This window comes from Diabrotica virgifera, chromosome 6 (genome assembly GCF_917563875.1).
Source record: "Diabrotica virgifera virgifera chromosome 6, PGI_DIABVI_V3a".
Classification (NCBI taxonomy): Eukaryota; Metazoa; Arthropoda; class Insecta; order Coleoptera; family Chrysomelidae; genus Diabrotica; species Diabrotica virgifera.
In genome coordinates this window covers 9,228,942-9,249,790 of record NC_065448.1, presented here as the reverse complement: position 1 = coordinate 9,249,790, position 20,849 = coordinate 9,228,942, and the positions used below count along the sequence as shown (strand labels likewise).

The following is a 20,849-nucleotide window of genomic DNA, read 5'->3' as shown; positions in this document are numbered from 1 at the left end:
ACTTGCTAATAAAATAATAGAAAGTGAACATGTTAACAGTGGATATGGAAACAGGAAAATATGAACAAATAGTGGATCAACGATTTTTGATGATCTATATGAAAAAGAAGTCAGTTGTCATGTGAAAACTACGATATATCACTCAGTTATATACTCGTACGTGTAATAAGATACTGGTCACGGTATTAAGAAAGAAACTAAGCTAATAATATTACTTACAGGAACATATTGTTATACTAAAAGAAATCCAGATCACCTACTACGACCAGAGCCATCTACAATATGATTGAGTTCTGTTAATGATTCAGCAATATTAGCGAACACCAATTAAAAAAATTTATAAAAGGAAAAGAGAATCAGCCAAAATATTTTGATATTCTTGCTACTCGTGATTGTAGACTGATTAGTGTGATTAATTTTCATGTCATCTCAGCTTTCTCCAGATGGATAGGTGCTTGCACCCGTATCAGAACCATTCATTTTTTGTGTTGTCTTTTTAATGACCTTTTTAAATAATTTTAAAGTTTTTAAATTTTGATGAGATGGTAAGGTAGAGCAAGGTGTATAAATAGTAATTGTTTTAACTCCTTTACGAAAACCGAGTTTTTCGCGCAGTGCATATTAAGTGAATTATATCCAACGCGTTAATCGGGTATTCTTAGCGCAGAGTGAAAACTAATAATCAAAACATTAAAAGAATGCTTGAAATTGGCACTATAATCACAGATGTACAATGTAAGGTTGATAAATAAGTTGATAACTCGTCACCAATATTAGAACTAGTCCGGTTCAATTGGAAAGCGGTATTGCCAAGCCTACAGTGAAGTCCTGTAACCAGAGACTCGAAATAGTATATACTGCTCAATACAACTATCACAAAAAAATAAAATAAGACGCTGAGAAGGGTCACTGGACACTGAGAGAGCCAAGCTTCAGAAGGGTCGATCCGGGCGAGTTCCTTATCGCGGTGAAATGTATCATATCTAATGAGCAGTGAAGATAAGGGCAAAGGTTGATTTCGAATGGGAAGCGACGGTACCACAATAGACGAAAACAACAAGAAGAGAAAAGGAGATCATGAGGAAGAGGTACAACGTGATTTCCGCATAAGTTAGGCAGATCTTCCACTCATAAAATGTAGAAAATTGAAAAAAACGTCCAAAAAATTATGGAAATGATGGCAGGAATGAGTATAAGTGAGTGTAAGTATCGAAAAACAATCAAAATAATTCAACGAAATTTATAGAGAGCAAAGAGAATATCGAGAAGAAATAAGAAAATGTAGCATTAAGACAAGAAAACATAAAACTAAAATAGGTAGTTTTTCAAAATTAAAAAAAGCTTACAGTTTGGAAAATTGAAAAAGGCGTAAAATATAATTATACAGGGCTTGGACATAAATACAAATATGATGCAAATGCAGATACAAATACAGATACCCTAAAAATACAACGAAAAATTGTATGCAGGTAGAAATAGCAGTAGATGTTTAAATAAACAAGGCTGTGATGTTAGGAGAAAACGTCTAACTGTTTAAGCTCCTCTTTTTGAGTAATAGGATCCCTTTTTGTATAAAAATTTCACCACAGCTATAAAGGTGGCTTTGTGAGCCGAAAGCTTTACACACTTTTTAAAGTACTTTTCAATCCTTTCATCTGTATCATTGCTATAATGTGTATCTCTATTGCAGGTTAACAGAAGTACTCAATCTTTTACGTATTTTGTATAAAATCCATTATAGAAGAACGTATTATTCCGTCTCTGTAATAATATCTGTTTCTGTTTGCGGCAAAATATTTAGCAAGCAATTGTGCTGCGAGTTTTGTAATTGTAATATGAATAAAGTATGATTGCGTTTTGAGCATATCATCCTCTCTGCATGGGGCGGGGGCGGCAGCAATGAGAGGGTGGTACGCCGTCAACAAATCTCTGTCGACGAGAAAATCCACTCCATTTCCCTTCGTTTCGTCCGTTAAGGATTAATACGGTAGTAAAAAATTCCCGGGAAGCAATTGCCACATTTTCAAACTCCAGGAGAACAACCAACGGGACCGGGATAAAAAATTGGGTGTCCTATTTCATGCTTTTTATTGCATTTAATCTCGTTGCTTTTTATACATGTACGAGTACACGCATATGTAAGGAAACGAAAGAAAGTGATTTACCTAGACGCACGTACGAGGATAGTCTTTATACGGGGAAAGTCCAATGCAAAATTTGTGAATTGATAACAACCCAGTCTAAAAAGTCATAAATGAAACTACTATTAGAAAAAATGAAAGACATATTCCAGAAACCCAAGCTTTTCACCTCGAAATTTTTACAAAATGGATTGATTTACTTGAAAATTTGAGAGTAAGTAGTGAATAGTCCAAGGATCAAAATCTATAAGATGTCGAAAGGCGCTTTTACCATGCGGGTGGTTGCCACCCCATCTGTAGGGTGGAAATTTTTTATTATATTTTGACCGCAAAAATTGATAGAAACATTCATTTTAAGCAAAAAATGTTTTACATTTTTTTGATAAAATTAATAGTTTTCGATTTATTCGCTATCGAAAGTGTTAGTTTTATATCGAAAAAATATATGTTTTTCGATATACTCATTTACGATTCACTCAATTTTTGCCGTAGAAAAAATTTTTTCCACCTACCTCTACCGAAAGTATACTTTTCCGGACCTGATTGTAGGGAGCAAAGTTGTACTTTTCCTCCCTAGGGAGGAAAATATTTTTCCTCCCTAGGGAGGAAAAGTAAAAGTGACGTCATAATATTTCATTCATGAAATATAACTTATTGACGCCCTGTATAATACCTATTTTCTATTACGGAGTATCTATACATTTTAACGTTTATTTATAAAACATCCTGTATTTTGCAGAATGGTAAAAAACAGTAAATTGTTATTTTTATTTAACAATGTTTACATTAATAATTTGACTTATATTTGACAGCTGACAGTTATATTGTACCTACTTGTTGTTTTAGTTCTAATAAATTTTGTTGGTTAGTTACATAAATAAATTAAGTAAAAATGACAAAATGACTTGTTATTTGAGGAAGGTGGAAAAACCATATGTATAACATGGGAGTAAAGTGCCTTTTCCTCCCTTGAATGATTACTGCCCTCCGCTACGCGTCGGGCAGTAAACTTCATTCTCGGGAGGAAAAGTTACACTTTCCTCCCTTGTTATACAAATAGCTATTTCAAACTAACTTCTTGGGAAATAAATAACCTACAATTTCATATTTAAACATTTTTTCGTATCTCTGATGCTAATCTTTCTATTATGAGGAAAATGGCATTTTTTTACCAAACTACAAAAATTCGTTATTCGCTTTAACTCCAGTGTTTTAAAACTAAACATTCTAAGCCAGTCAAACTTCTAGAACCTATTAATGATATATAAGTAAAGAAGAATGAATCAGGCCAATGACTAAAAACACCGTTAACTTACATTATTATGCTTCCAATTGGATTTCTCCTTTTTTTTCAAAAAAGTATATTGATTTTTTAACCATACCTCTTTTATTTTTTATCTTAGAAAATTTGGTAAAAAAGAATTTTGTAGGTTTTTACAAGATCTATAAGCCTATTAATATTAAATCTTTTTAAAATCCTCAGTTGCAAAAAGAGGTAACTTTGAAAGGGTTGGTAAAGGTGGTTTCTGCATGTTATTACAAAATTTAATTGTCAATAGCTTACTGAATTTTTGCCGTAGAAAAAAATTTGTAAACCATGTTCTTGGAAATTGAATAAGCTATAATTTCATAATTAAACATTTTTTAAAATGATCAATTTAATTGTCAATAGCTTACTGAATTTTTGCCGTAGAAAAAAATTTGTAAGCCATGTTCTTGGAAATTGAATAAGCTATAATTTCATAATTAAACATTTTTTTCGTATCTCTTATGCTAATCTTTCTATTCTGAAGAAAAGGCCATTTTTTCCAAACTACAAAAATTCGTTATTCGCTTTAAACTCAATTTCTTTAAAAACTAATCATTCTAAGCCGGTCAATCTTCTAGAACCTATTAATAATACATAAATAAAGAAGACCAAATAAGGTCAATGACTAATTTTAATTAGAGTGGTGATTAGGGGCTTGCTTCCGATCACTTTTTCGCTGAAAAAAATAGGAACTGGCATTCTTTTCATTACTTAATTTTTGAGCTAGAGACTTTTTTTATTTCTGGAGATAGATCTTTTTAAATGCTTTGAATTAGTTTCTATAAGTTATCCTCGAAAAATGAATAGTCTTCCCGTCTTTTGACTTTGAAACTAAAATATTTAGCATTTGACAAAGAAGAGCTAACTTCTAATAAAGTATAGCTCGATTACTATTCATCTTAAAGAAAATTAAAAAAAAAACGGTTTTGTTTATTTTTTCAAAAGGTACATTTTGGTTACATTTTTGGTACATTAGTCAAGTTGTTTTGATAAAACGAAAACTTTTGGAGATATTCGCAGAAAACTTTTTAAAAAAATTGATTTTTTCGATATAAAACTAACACTTTTGATAGCGAATACATCGAAAACTATCAACTTTATCAAAAAAATGTATAGAACGTTTTTTGCTTCGGAATGTATTTACCAACTTTTGCGGTCAAAATATGATAAAAAATTTCCACCCCCGAGATGGGGTGGCAACCGTCCCCATGGTGACAGCGCCTTTCAGCACCATAAATATTTTGATCCTTGGACTATCCACTACTGATTCTCAAATTTTCAAGCAAATCGATTCTGTAAAAATTCCGAGGTTTTGTCCGATTTTAAGCGTCATTACTTGGACTAACAGTTTATACTTCATTCTGTTTCAAAGCCACCATCATCCTCTTACCTACGTTTCACTTTCTTGGGCTCTTCAGAGAGGTATATGGTGTGTTCTGAATGAAAAAGTAAACAAACTGTCTTCCTAAGCAAAATTATACAAATAATTAATTCGCTTTTAGGCGCTGCTGTAGCGACGTCTATCGACACAATGAAAAGTCCTAGATCCGAAAATCTAAAGACTTCTTTCGTGAAACCAACTTTCTGGTTAAAACCTAAATATGTGCTTTCTACAATTTACCATTTACCTATTGAAATATACTTTGGAATAACATGAGTGACAGTTAAGGTGGTCAATAGTTGGAAAAATTTTTTAAAGTTGCGAATGATTCTAAAGTTTCCCAACAGGAGTTTCATTCGAGATTGGTTCTTAACTTACTAAAATATGGTGGACATGCAGAGAAGAGTGAATAAACCACTACATCAATGTCACACTCTACATCTAATTCGTCCATATAAATTTCATTTACCAGATAAAACTAAATTCGACAATATTGGCCACATTATGAAAAGAGACGATAATAGTGCAAGAAAAAAACTTACAAACGTAAATGTACCAATTAGGTACCTACATTAGATATGAAGAACGTTTAGAAAATTAATAATAAAACTTAAACTTTAGAATTTCTATAAACATTCTAACAGAAATTCGAAGAAAAAATATACATAAATTAATCTTCTCCAAATTTTTAAAACCACTGAAATATTTTATTCACTTACCTGGACAATCTTGTTCGTCAGCATTATCCCTGCAGTCCCTGTTTCCATCGCATTTCCTCTCCAACGGTAAGCATTGGTCGTCGCAGGAAAATTCGTTCTCGTTGCATTCTTAAATAAATAAAAGAAATCAATTAGATCCCATTAACTACACTTTTACCCCTAAAAACATAAATAAACAATTACAGTAAAGGAGTTTATGGGAATTTATAATCCGGCCCGGATTACGAACACTCGATACGAATCGTATCCGCCATGTTTTCCCATAAAGCGCTACGGTAAAACATGACGGATACGATGCGTATCGAGTGTACGTAATCCGGGCCAGTTTTTTAAATGTGTAAAGTGTGTGTTTCTTGTATAATAATTCTAATGATATAAGTAGATATAAAAAACTAACAAAAAAGTTTTTAGATTATCTACAAATGCCTGAAAAAAAATATTCCTTAAATTCCTATTCTTACATTCTAAAAGAAACTGGGCCCGGATTACGTATACTCGATACGCATCGTATCCGCCATGTTTTACCGTAGGGAGTGATTACGAAACCTCTTTCCCTACGTTGTCGATGCGAGTCAACTCGAAGGCACTGCTCGATACCTACGACCCTGTCGAGTTGCCAACTCGAACTATCTCTCTCTCTCTGATAGATCGCTGATCTCCTATAACGCTTTCTCTCTTGCCGGTCCAAGTATAAAACTTAGAAAAGTGAATACATAACGACATAACCTACTTACTTCATACTTTGATTTTTTCAATTTAAAAATAATGTAAATCGTTAATCAAACAATATTTAGTTTATACGATTTTGATAATAATTCTCATGTTTTGAACCTTAAAAAAATATATTGTTTAAATCTTCCAGTGGCCAGTGAGGTGATATATTACACTTATTACACGGACAGAAGTTCTCTAATACTTATTCCTATTTTAAAAATATGTGAAGGAAACGTCCATGGTAATTTTTTATCCTTGTAATATTTGCAGAATAAGATTTAATAGCGAAAAGGTAAGATAAGGAATGCTCTGAGACAGAATTCGATGAAGGGAATAGATAGTTAGCAGTGAACATTACGAACTTTAGTAATATTTTTATATAGCGTCTCCCATACTCCCATCTTTCCCTGGCCATTTAATCTTTAATAACGGTAAAAAATCATAATTAATCTCAAATTCTACTCAAGTTCGAAAATCATATATTTATATATCTAGGTATACGTTATCACTGTATCATCCTTAGAATATAAAATAAACGTTTATAATAATGAAATATGTAATAAAAACTTTATTTTATATTCTATTGTAATAATTATTGAGGTTAATGAGAGAAATTCCTTGGCATATAATGTGCAAATCATTGCATTTGTTCGAAATATTATCCCGTAGGTTTAAAAATACGATGATTGCCGATCATTTTCTGACAGTCTACTCGAACCCAGTTCGTAATCACTTTTTGGCTTCGATGCGTATTCGCATCGAGTTTGCCTACGGTTCGTTTTGCGATCTCGCATCGAGTGTTCGTAATCCCGCCGCTGTTTAATTCCAAAAGTGTCCCAGCGACATCGGTTGGTAGAAAGACGAATTAATATCGAGTAAGCGAGCTTTCTGTAATAAAGCCACACGCCAAAGCTGTATTCTCAACACTTTAGATATTCGCCGCTAGATGGCACTACAGGAATAGATCAAAATTATGAATGAAAATTTAAAATGTTTAAAAATGTGTCGAAAAATCCACAAAGTTAGAGAATGCAAAATTTTGTAATGAAATGAAAATGTTGGAAAAAATATTTTAATAAAAAATAAATGCGCTATTACTCAGGAAAAACATCGAATTTCCATTGGAAATTCTTTTAAAAACGCTAAAGGTGAATTGAAAATTAAATCTTTTTCTTCGTTCATCCTTTCCCTTTTAGTTTATTATTTCACTGCCATATTTCATAAAAGGATTTTATTGTTCTGCTGGTAACTTATTATTAAAGAATCTTTTTGTAACCCTGCCTTCATTTACGATGCATTTTAAACATTTCGCCTATAATTTTCCAACTTTTCGTAGTTTTTCTTCTAGCTCTTTTGTCTTTTAGCACAAGTACAAAATCTTTAAAATTATCAAAAAACTACAATATTTTGTAAATAATTTCACTGATTCTGGCATATATTTAGTGCAGACTTTCCTATTTTTTTGGAATATTCTGTATCGTTTTTCGTAATAAAAAATTTATCAACCTTCTTAACAAAATGCCAGTTCAATGTTGCCGCTCTTTTCTGTTACACTGTATGTACAAATTATATTGAAATATGCTGTTTCACATCAATTGTGTAGTAAAAATTCAATGGAACATAGTCCTGTCGCCAGGGGTGGTACAACGGCCTTCTTTATTCAGATGGACTTACTTAAGTTTTTTTATGTATTTTGACCCGTAGAACACGAATTTTTTGGGTAACAGTTGATCTGGATGTCGATAAGATTGTTATAAACAAAGAACTTGAGGAACTACATAACAGAGATTTCTCGCAAAACAAAACATTTTTCTGTATTATTTGGATCATTCTAAGCAAAACATGTCCTTAAAAGTTTTTTCCTAGGATGCATAGTTTTCGAGATAAACGCGGTTGAACTTTCAAAAAATCGAAAAATTGCAATTTTTGAACCCGAATAACTTTTGATTAAAAAATAAAATAGCAAGTTCTCACGGACTTTCGGCCCTCGCTAATAACGTAATCTTTCATTCTGCGTTTAAATTTTTCAAAAATATTTATTAGTTTTCTCAGGATTCGAAAAAAAAGAATCCCCATTTGAATAGCATTGCAGCCGAAAATACGTACCGATCCTCTTAAATGGGAAATCATTGAAAACATCACTCAAACACTATGTGATAGTTTTGTTTACCAATAAAAAAATAAATTTTTTGCAATGCAAATAATTAAAACCGATATAATTTGACTTGAACTTTCAAATGCGGCAAGCAGAATTACTATTTTCTTTTTTAATCAAAAGTTATTCGGGTTCAAAAATTGGAATTTTTCGATTTTTTTAAAGTTCAACCTCGTTTATCTCGAAAACTATGCATCCTACGAAAAAACTTTTCAGGACATTTTTGTTGACACAAAAAAATATTTTGTTTTGCGACAAATCGCTGTTATGTAATTCCTTAAGTTCTTTGTTTATAACAATCTTATCGACATCCGGATCAACGGTTACCCAAAAAATTCGTGTTCTACGGGTCAAAATACATAAAAAAAACTTGGGTAAGTCCATCTGAATAAAGGAGGCCGTTGTACCACCCCTAGCGACAGGACTACATTGATTAGACCCGTAGTAACCTATGGTTGTGAAACATGAGTAATGACGAAAAAGATGAAGTCCAACTCAGGACATTCGAGAGAAAGTTACTGAGAAAAGTATATGGCCCGGTGCAAGAGAAAGACGGCACATGGAAAATCAGGAGAAACGAAGAGGTTAATGAATTGAATGAAGGGTATGTAGTCCGTTCTTTAACGGTAAAATACTGCAAAACCTCTAAATTTTAAAGAACCGCTTGGATTGACATGAAATTTGGCATACACATAGCTAACAAGTCAAAGAAAAAAGTGATATTGTGCCGATATGTGCTTTTGCCCTAGGGGTGAGTTTCACTCCCTCTTGGGGGTGAAAAAATATTCGTCCAAAAAAAGTCAGGAAATGGATAAACTGGCTAATTCTAAGTAACTTTTGTTCTATAGAGTTTTTTGACTAAGTCAAAACTTTTCGAGTTATTTGGCAGTGAATATGTTCATTTTTTCAACAAAATAACCACGCTTTTAGACGGTTTTTCGCAAATAACTCAAATAGTAAGTATTTTGTCGAAAAACCATTCTTAGCAAAAATATAGCCTCTAAAAAATTTAAAAAAATGGTGTATACATCACGTCTCTACACCTAGTAGAAGCAGAGATATAGCTAATGAAAAATAGGTTTATATTCGTCAAATTCCAAATGGAATAATTTAACGTGAAATAACCAAAAATGAAGCACATTTTGGGGAAAACTCATTACAACTTATTTAAAGTGTTTAAAAAAAGCTTCATTTTTGTTTTATAAAAAAAATTTCTAGCATCAAAATTAAACAAGTTACGCCCAAAATAAAGTTAGTCCCTTTTGGTTTTGGTAAAAAAATCGAGAAAATCACCCCCTAATCACCGTAACTTAATCGTTACGACTTCACAAGTTTCTTGACTCGTGTATATATTGTTTATATGATCTGTAAGTTTCATCGGTTCAAAGTCTTTATTATTGAAAGGGCTGTAGTTAAAACGGGTTGAACGAGTCACTGATCACGAATGTATGCAAAATTAGAAACACCAAATCTTAATCAATTTTTGTCTAACAGAAAAACAAAAAAAATACATGATATGCAGAAAAGCAAATCTGACTTTTTTTGTTTTTTGAGATTTTTGGTATCTCTAACAATTTTTAAGTTATTTTGAAAAAAAGCATATTTTTCAAAATTTAAATTTTTAAAAATTTTACTTTGAAACCAAATTTTTTCAAAATTAAACACTTTGAATCGATGAAACTTACAGATCATATAAACACAACATAAGTAAAATAATTTGTGAAGCGGTAACGATTAATTTCATTTAATTTGCTAATTAGGGATTGGTCTTCCTGATTTTTTTTTGCAAATACAAAAGGGACCAACTTTATTTTGAGCGTAACTTGCTTACATTTAATGCTAGAAACCTTTTGTAAAAACAGAAATAAAGCTTTTTTTAAACACTTTAAAAAAGTTATTATGGGTTTTCCCCAAAAAGTGCTTACTTTTTTGGATATTTCATGTCGAAATATTCTATTTGAAATTTGGTGAATATGAATCTATTTTTCATTGGCTACAACTCTGGTTCTACGAGATCCAGATACCTAACGCGTACACCATTTTTTTTACTTTTTTATAAGCTACATTTTTGCTAGGAACGTTTTGTTCGACAAAATACTTACTTTTTGAGTTATTTGCGAAAAATCGTCTAAAAATGTAGTTATTTTGTTGAAAAATGAACATATTCACTCGCAAATAACTCGATAAGTGTTGACTTGGCGAAAAAGCTCTATAGAACAAAAGTTACTTAAAATTAGTCAGTTTACCCATTTCCGGACTTATTTTGGACATATTTTTTTACCTCCAAGAGGGGTTGAAAGTCACCCCCAGGGCAAAAGCACACATCGGCACAATAATTACTTTTTTTCTTTGACATGTAAGCTATACGTATGCCAAATTTCATGTCAATCCAAGCGGTTCTTTAAAATTTAGAGCAAAAACCGTGAAAGAATGGACTAATGTTGTAAGATTTGTAAAAAGTCAAAACTGTCATGGCTAGGACACATCCAGAAACAAGAAGCCAACAGGAAGAAGAAATTAAGGCCCAGAACGAAATGGTTGGAGTGGAAGACGACATGAAAACCATGAGTAGAATGGAGGAGAAGGGCAGAAGAGAAATCTGAATGGAAGAACATATCCGACAGGCAAAGGCCCATCCAGGGTTATGATGCCAAAAGAATAAGAAGAAATATAGATTAAATAAATACAAACCTCTCTGGCAGTTGTGTTCATCTGTGCCATCAGTACAGTCCATTTTTCCATCGCAATGTTGGGATAACGGGATGCAACGGTAGACATCGCATTTGAATTCTCCTTGACGGCATTCTAGAAAAAGAACAACATGTAGAACATAGAATTGACAGCTTTTTAACCCTATCCATTCAATTTTCAACAATAGGAAATATATTTTACAAACCTCCATCCACACTTTCAGACTTATTTTATCAAAAATATAACACGGCTTTGACTTTTCAAATGACACCATCATATTAAGTCTAACCTAACCTCAATAATATTATGATAATATCATAATATATTATCATGATATTATCATGTATATCATATTATGATAATTTTAAACCGGTAAGTCACTTGTGACGTCACGATGGTCATATTTTGTTTATTTTGTTTCTTTTCTCGTTAGTTTTCAGCGCTTCTTTATTCTTTTTCCGTGCATTTGTATTATTAATTTTTTTGTGTCACAGTAAATTCTCTTTCAATCTATATTAGCCAAGAATAAGCGCAAAAATATTATACAAAAGCTAAACACTATGTTGAAGGTTATGAAGTACGGAAATTTAGCTATTGTACAGGGTTATTCACTATATTTTGACCCCCCTGTAAACTGCTTTATTTACAGAATTAGAAAAAAAAATAGTAAATACAAAAGTTATTCGATTTTTAAAATATGATCTTTTGACATATATAACATACCTACTAGTGACGTCATCCATCTGGGCGTGATGACGTAATCGATTATTTGTTTAAATTAGAATAGTGGTCTTGTGCTAGCTCATTTGAAAGGTAATTCAATTCTCGATTCAGTAATATAAACATTAAGACAATTATTTATACAGGGTGTCCAAAAAAATTTTAATTAATTAATAGACACAAAAAGAAGAATGTATGAATGTATGTTTATTTAACTTAAAATACATTTTACTGCTGTTAGAAAACAGAAATAAAAGTTTATTGCACAAATAAACATTGATTTTTGCTTAAATTCAATGTTCAAACTTCCAAGAGGCAGATGGGAGGCAGCTTGAACATTGAATTTAAGTGAAAAGTAATGTTTATTTTTGTTCAATAAATATTTATTTCTGTTTTCTGACAGGAGTATAATGTATTTTGAATTAAATAAATTACATACATTCTTCTTTTTGTGTCAATTAATTTAATTAAAAAAATTATTTTTGGATACCCTGTATAATTAATCATGTTAATGTTTATATTACTGAAGAGAGAATTAAATAACCTTTCAAACGAGCTAGCACTCGACCCCTATTTCCATTTAAAAAATAGTCGATTACCTCATCACGCCCAGATGGATGACGTCACTAGTATGATATATATGCCAAAAAATCATAATTTAAAACTCGAATAACTTTTGTATTTTACATTTTTTTCTAATTCTGTAAATAAAGAAGTTTACAGGGGGGTCAAAATATAGTGAATAACCCTGAACCTAGACGAAACACAGAAAGAAAATACATAAAAACTAAGGTTTTCAGATCAATTCATTTCTTTTTATTGTTATCTTTTAGCTCTCTTTAGCACCTTTAAATGTAGGTAGTCTTATTTATGTTTTTCCTTCTACCCTCAACAAAAAAAAATTATTGAAGGTTAGATGATCTGTCATCATCAACCTGTATGTGTCCACTGCTGGACATCCCTGGTCTCCCTCAGTTTTTTGCATCTGTCACAGACTATTTGACGTATTTCGTGTTTTAAGCGTGTTGTACCAATACAACTATATCAATACTAAAATTCTTGTTATATATTTTGTTTCTTTAAGTCTAAAACGCAGACATACGGTAAATGAAGATATGATCTTAACGCAGATGACTAAGAATCCCGGGCGTTTTATTACATTTCCTTATTTTAACAGTTTAAACCTTAAAATTGGAGCAAAATTCATGAGAAATGAGGAATTGGTAAAGATGGTTATCAAATAATTCATATTAGTATTACATGATCAGTTTAAACGGCTCTTTTTGGGAAAATATTGCTACAAAACGGGATTACCTATATCTTCATGCTTTCGTATTTGAGAATTTTTGACATGCGGTTTCTTTGATGATCGTTAGAAGAAAGTATTGTTGTATAATAAAGTGGTCTAATTTACCCTAGAAGACATGATTACCTGTATGTACAGGCCTGTCTTGAGCCTTTTTAGATAAAGGTGAAAAGGAGGGACAAAGGTAGAATATTTAACCACAATTTTTCCACTTTATAGAATGAATATTAAGTATCACTATCTATTATTGGCCATCAAGGACGACGGCTATATTTTAGCGATTGTTACATAGTTCAGAAACAAACAATGGTCTCCGAACTCATCATTACACAGCCAAATTTGTCCACTGTCGGACATAGGCCTCCTCAAGATGTCTCCACCCTTCTCAATTCTGCGCAGCTGCAATCCAGTTTGTCGCTCTTCGCTTGTCTGCCCTTGGCCGCCAATCCAAAATCTTCTTTGTCCATCAGTTGTCTCTCTGTCTTGCGACGTGTCCCGACCATTTTCACTTCAACTTCGTAATGCGTTTTATGATGTCTTCCACTCCAGTTCTTCGCCGTAACTCATCATTTAGTATTCTTTCTACCGAACTACCACAATCTAATTAGAGATAAAACCTGTACCTGTGTAATTGTTTTAATAAAAATGAACAAAATGAAAAATACAAATAAACAAGAAGAATTAAGAGTCTAGGATTTCACAGACGACATTGTAATAATGACTAGGGTAAAATTTCCTAGTACTAGATGCAATATGCCCTTCATTAGAAATATAATGGTGTCTGAAAGAGAACCTCGCTATGAACCCTTCCTAAACTAAATTATAGTAGCCTTCACTCATAAAAGATGAAGCTTGCTGGACTGAGTGACCTGAAATGAAGAAAGAACTAAGGAGGTCAAGTATCTAGGGGTAACCCTGGATTCCATACTCAATTAGAGCATTCATGTTAACAATATAACCAACAGAGCTACATGACTCTTCCAGAACTGCAGACAATTTATAGGTAAAACCTGTGGGGTTGCCAAAGGTAATCTGTTGGTTGGTAACCATCAATGATTCGATCAACAGTCACTTGTGGTTCAGTACTTTGGTGGAAAAAGACGACTTTGCAAGCTTGTAAGACCTTTTTATCACTCTACAAAGGCAAGAGCTTCTAAATATGACAGGGGCCTTGAACAGTACAGGAGCGGCATCTTAAGATGCTATAACAGGTCTTCTATTGGAACTAGATATTTCGGCGATAGTATTTATGACCATCCTTAGATTTAAAGCAAAAAATACTTGTGAGACCGAATTATGTATAGAATGGCCACACAAACACTACTGGTTTTATACTTGAGGAATCCCTCTTAATGATAAACTCAGATATGATGACATCAGAACCAATCTTTACTGACAAGATTAACACAATTATACTATCTATAGAAAAAAAGTTAGAAAAATTCAAATGGGGAATTAATATGGTTCACTAATGGATCTAAAACTACCCAGGTATAGTCTTACAGCCTAGGTAATATAAAAGTGTATTCCAGGCTGAAATTTTTTCTTTGGTGGACTGCAGTGGCGGTTCTAGACCAAAAAAACTGGGGGGAGGCAAGGGAACACAACCAGTGAATAAACAAGATAACGTGCCTTTTTAACGAAGATTATAGTATAAAAGTCCTGTAAAAGCTGGGGAGGAGGCGGCAGCCCCCCCTGCCCCAGGCTAGAGCCTCCACTGGTGGACTGAATGATGAAATCATGGATGGAGACTCCAAAGCAAAAAGAATCAGCCTTTATACAACTAGCCAAGCGGCCATTTTGTCAGTATAGAACCCACTTATCAAAAGGGAGAAACTGTAAAGACCTCCTTGACAACCCGTCAAAAGGTGCTAAAATGTCTGTAATATGGGTGCCGTGATTTAGAAAAGAACATTTGCTGATGGTGCAGTGGTAGTAGGTGCTAGTTTCTATCAGAGCTTTTGTATTTCATTGATAACCTTGTAGAGTATGGCTGTGCAGAACCAACGTAGTGAATGGAAGGGAAAAAATCAGTCAGTCAAACAAAACTGTCGCCAGAATGAATGATTTTCCATACAACGGAAAATTTCCTTTTCATCCCTAAGGAGACGATGTTCTGAAAAAAAATAGGTACATTAAGACTGTTAAAATAAGCATAAAGTATAATAAAACACCACGGAATCATTAAGACATCTGGAAATTAAACATAGGTACATGAATACATTTTTAGGTTAAAATATGTGCGATGTACAAAGGCGATTACGACTACTTACAAATATTCTAAATGTTAATATTACAATAATACAAAAAAAACTATAAAGGTTAAAAACAATAAAAAACAAATTAAAAACACAAAATGTTAAAAATGCGCAACGATTTGTCAGGGTGAGAGATGACGTAGTAGGTACCACAAAAGCTGTTTACATGGTAATGCTGAACGATGAAGATATTAATTTCGACGATGAAACACTTTCTGAGCTGCTGCAAAATGGGATGTTCTTGGGAGATAAATCCACAAGGTAGTTTAGTAGATGTGTTGAATACAACAAGATTCTTGGTAACTCAACTTAAAGAAACATCAAACAAAAAACAGTATATATCTAAATGGGAAAGTCTAGATGAAAACTTTATATTTAGCTTGATTTTAAATGAGAATGATGTAAAAAAGTGATTTTTGACGTTCCGCAATATCACTTTGCTAGTAAAAGTTATCTGGAAAATTGTTTGAAATTATACTACATTTACAATCCAGATGCAGTAGAAATAAACAAAACAAGACACGTTTCTTTTTCTAATAGACATCTTTCAGTGCATCACAGTTTTTCGATTTCTTTCTAACGCATTAAATTGTATGTGACAGAAAAAAGGCACGTCTGTGATTACATTTACAACATTCATTCTAGTTGTCGATAGATGGCGCTATAATAGAAAAAATATTTACGAATTATATAATATATCTACGAATATAATCTGTACAATTTATAAAACTATACAAATCAAAGAAGATACCATTTTATAAATGCAATAAACACAAATGATTTGTTTTTATGCCAAATTGCAAATAAAATGTGACAACTGTCAGATTTAGCTAAAATGTCATGTTAGAATAAATGTTATAAATGTATATTATCACGGACTTACCGTTTTGTCTATCATTTGCGACGCACTGAATAATGCTCATGAAAGAGGCATACTAGGAGCACTCCCGAATCATAATTTACAATGTAAATTGTAAATTGTAAATCCTAAATCATGATTTCCAAAGTTTATACGTTGTAAATTATGATTCGGGAATGCTCCTAGTAGCATTTAACGTGTCTTGGTTTGTTTATTTCTACTGAATCTTGATTGTAAATTTAGTATAAAACCTTCTGGCAGTGTACGTGTTAAATTTAATTTAACCAAATATTTTCAAAATGTGAAATAATTTTTGTAGGATGTCCTAAAATACTTTAGTACAAACATTAAACTATCTGAAATGTTCAAACGTTGGTTTCTTCTATTTACATGATTGTCATGGTTTTGTCAACTATTTTCCTGTGATATTTCTCTATTATCTACTTTATTTAATAGGAATTAACAGCAATTTTGATTGAAAATACATTTATTTTGACGTTTAAATGTTCACTAGAGAACCAAAAGTCTAATAATGGTATTTCCAATGAAAATTGTTATTTATTCGCCCTAAATATATCAGATATTATATAATTTTCTTTAATCACATGGAGTTTTAGTCTTCCTACTCTGTTTATATCAATCATTTAAAAATGGCGCTAAAGATCCTATAAAAAATTTATAACTTTAATTTATAACAGTAAAATTCAGTTTTTAAAAGAAACAAACTGTTCAGAATATTTGAGTTATCAAAAATCTAGTTGTTAAATGACCCCTACCGTGATTACCACCCCCAACCTAAAAAGCACAGATCTGTTTTTAAGAGCATAGTTATATGTCAAAGTCAGTTCATTTTTGATAAGTCTTTCGGTACTAAAATTGTAAGGGAATGAAGCAAAGTGTCTGGACGATAGCACCATTATTATATGTAAAGCTGCAACGATTGGTCTTCTTGTTTTTTTTTAAGTGTCGTCTCTCCAGATTGAAACTCATCAATAAGGTTTATGTTTGACATAACCTTTTTAAATATCTCTCTCTCTCACACACACACACACACACACACTCTTTCTCTCCCCCTCTCTCTTTATGAATTCACCTACCACTTTCAGTTTTTCGCTTTAAGTATTTTCTTCCTCTGAGTCTTTCCCTCACTAAGTATTTCTAACTCTTACACTCAAGGGTTTCTCTCTGTTCTAGCCTTTCTCTCATTCTCTCTATCTGCGTCTTTAGCTCTGTGTGATTACTAGCAGGTATTGAACAAAACAAGTAATAAAATCAAAAACAAGCAATAAACACTAATTACAACACCTGCTTATAAAGTTCTTCTGATAGTCAATATTGAAAGATGAGTGCTGTTTTTTTTCCATAAGCGCAATACAATACACACATTCAAATTAATCTGATTGCTAACTATTTCAAAAACGAAACACAGGAGATATATAGGTAATAACAAAAATACAAATACAAAAATACATCTCATCCTTATTGCAGGGGGAATCAATTTCTGGCTTCAAGTGGTAATACCCCGAACCCCAAACGCCGGCCACCGCGATATGTGGTGTTTTCGATACGGTCATAGAAACGAACACGGGTGTCGACATGGATAAAAGGGATATGATTTCGAACTATTTAAACAACCAAATCAATTTTAATGGAATTCAAACAAGCTCTATAAAGTATTTCCTGTTCTTTCTCTCTCCCTAATTCTTTTAATCTTTCACTCTATCTTTCTACCTCTGAATTTGGTTCTCCCTGTGTCAAGGAATCCATTTTTGTATCCTAAATATATCTCTATGCTACTTTTTCTGTCCATCACTATCTGATTCCGATTTTGAGTCTCTCTGTCTTTCCCTGTTACTGTGTCTCTCTCATTTCTGGCACAATATGTCTCTGTCTGTTTATGTAGCTCCCTCTCTTCTTGTTTATGTAGTTCTCTCTCTCTCTCTCTCTCTCTCTCTCTCTCTCTCTTTCTCTCTCTCTCTTTCTCTCTCTCACTCTCTTTCTAACTCATATGCCAAACTGTTTCTCTATTGTTATCTCTCTCTATCTATGAATGTCTGACTCTCTTTGCTGCTCTCTTCATATTGTCCTGTCTGCATATTCCCCTTACTACCTCTCTCTGTTACTTACTGCACCTTTTCGCTCAATATGTCGCTCTGCAAATATATCTTTAATGAACAATATTGAATGCTTTGATATTGGCAACCAAAGTGTATTAAGTTTAAATGGGAATGTGCCTCTGCTGAATGTGCCACTAAAACCGAAACATCGAAACATGGACAGACGATTAATTAACATACTATGAACATATAAACCTACGATCACAAATTAACATTATCTTTAAAACTAAAGATAACGTAAATCTGAAAACAGATCTGTGAAATCAACATACCAACACCAAGCTTATAGCCAAAAACAAAATCTGTAAAAACTGTACCCTTGTGAGTCGTTACACAATTTATCTCATCGCTTCCGTCGTCACAGTCTTCTTGTCCATCACACTGTTGGTCTGCGCAAATGATCCTCGAGCCATCTGTGCATCTAACCGAGTCGTCTGCACGGCAGTCACCTGCACCACTACCCTCATCAATATTTGGTGACTCTGTTCTGTGTGACTCCTCCGTTGTTGTTGTTCTAGCCGTGGTGGTAGGAGTTGTTGGTGGTTCTGTTTCCCATGAGAATGTTGTTGTTTCCCTTCTCGCAGGAGTCGTCGTTGGTATTGGTGTTGTTGGAGGATCAGTTTCAAAAACGGTCGTATCGGGGGTTTCTGTTGTTGTAGTTGTGGTTTGTGTTGGTATATCTACTTCTACAGGCTGCTCCGGTGGATTCTGATCTGGATTTTCTGTGGTTTTGGGAACTATTGGCGGTTCTGAGTTTATAAAATCGTTATTTTATAGATATCTTATAGAAGGATTTTATTAATATTGATGTTAGTATCACTAATTTAAGGATATTTGTTTTTTTTTAATATATTATAAACAATTTCTTAACAGGTATATAGATATAAATAGTTAAAAAAGTAGAAATACAGCACCCTGAAGCATAAAAAAAATCATGAAACACACATAATGAAAAATAAAAATGTACAATTAATAATATAAATAAAACGAATAGTTAAAAGATGGAAACAACACTTTGAAGAACTACTACCGGATATAAACGAAGACGACATCAATGAAGAACAAAACTCGATAAACCAAGAAAAACTAGAAGCAGCAATAAAAATGATAAAGACTGCAGAAATGATAAAAATGAGGAAAACATGAAGAACAAACATCACTAAAAATAATGAATGGAATATGTATTGTGTCATAGAACGAACAAAAAATTTATATTATGCAGATCAGAAATATCATGGAATACAAAGATGAAAGTTTTCAAAGCAGTCTATCCACCTGTTTTGACTTTTGGCAGCGAATTATGGGTACTAACGGAACGGCCAAAGAGCAAGATACAGGCTGTAGAGATGAGGTTTTTAGGAAGGGTTAAACATGCTACCAAAATGGATAGAATAAGGAACATATACAGGGTGAGTCAATAACAAATGACCATTAAAAAGTATCTGCTCCCATTGTTTAATAATATACAGGGCGAGTTTCGCATTTTGACAGAAGCTTGTATTCGTCATAATTTTTGAACGGTCAGATTGATGTGTCTCTTATTTTGGTCAATCGTTACACTAGTACCACCTAATCAAATGATTTAGTCAAACTAGAAAAAAATCAGGTCCGGCTTCAAAAAATTAGTTCGTTTTGGTCTTAGAAAAAATTTCACCCTGTATACGCTTTTTGAAAACTCTAATATGAATTTTACAAATTAGACAAATAAGCAATTAAAATGGCATATTTATTTTTTCCCCACACGATTACTTAATTTTTTATTAAAAAATCAAATTTGTCAAAATCGTAATTTTACCATAAAAATAAAAAAAAATTAAACAACGTTTTTCTTAAAATTAAAAGTTTCACCATTTTTTTTCTATAACCCGTCTAGAGCTAAAACTCCCCATACACTTCTCTTTGGAATCTATAGTTTAACCTAGACGTGATCAAATAGACAAATTTTAAATTTTTTCACTTAATTTTTGCGATTTACCTTTGCAATTCACGAATCTGCATCTTTTATTTTTAAAAATTAATAACTTTTACGAGAAGAAGACTGAAAGTCTACAACAATTTTTATAGTCTTCACAATGGTAAGAGATATGTGCTGTAAAAATTTCAGAAAAAAAAATATTAAAATGGAACAGAGTTGTAGCGAGTTAAACCGTGAGTTCATTTTTTTTTTCATTTTTAGGTTAAAATTCCCATTTTGACATATTTGATTTTTTAATAAAAAATTAAGTAATCGTGTGCGGAAAAAATAAATATGCCATTTTAATTGCCTATTTATCTAATTTATAAAATCCATATTAGAGTTTTCAAAAAGCGTATACAGGGTGAAATTTTTTCTAAGACCAAAACGAACTAATTTTTAAAATCCGGTCCTGATTTTCTTCTAGTTTGAATAAATCAGTTGATTGGGTGGTAACATAAATTAAATATTTGTTTAAAAAAAAAATAATTTTTATAATAAAAGTTAATTTTTTTAAATCTGTGG

The 20,849-nt window shown here is 32.4% G+C and overlaps 1 protein-coding gene across 33 annotated transcripts in view; it reads right to left on the bottom strand.

Annotated features, from left to right (window-relative positions):
* Positions 1-20,849, bottom strand: part of LOC114332075 (basement membrane-specific heparan sulfate proteoglycan core protein) — a 1,202,649-nt gene that overhangs the window by 557,457 nt on the left and 624,343 nt on the right. For 32 of the 33 annotated variants that reach the window (XM_028281834.2, XM_028281940.2, XM_050653272.1 and 29 more), the window contains 3 exons: positions 18,688-19,119; positions 11,111-11,224; positions 5,551-5,658 (listed from right to left, as the gene is read on the bottom strand). In XM_028281834.2, the coding sequence (XP_028137635.2) occupies positions 5,551-5,658; positions 11,111-11,224; positions 18,688-19,119 (654 nt within the window). The remainder of the gene's footprint in view (positions 1-5,550; positions 5,659-11,110; positions 11,225-18,687; positions 19,120-20,849) is intronic. The other variant, XM_050653279.1, reaches the window with a different exon arrangement.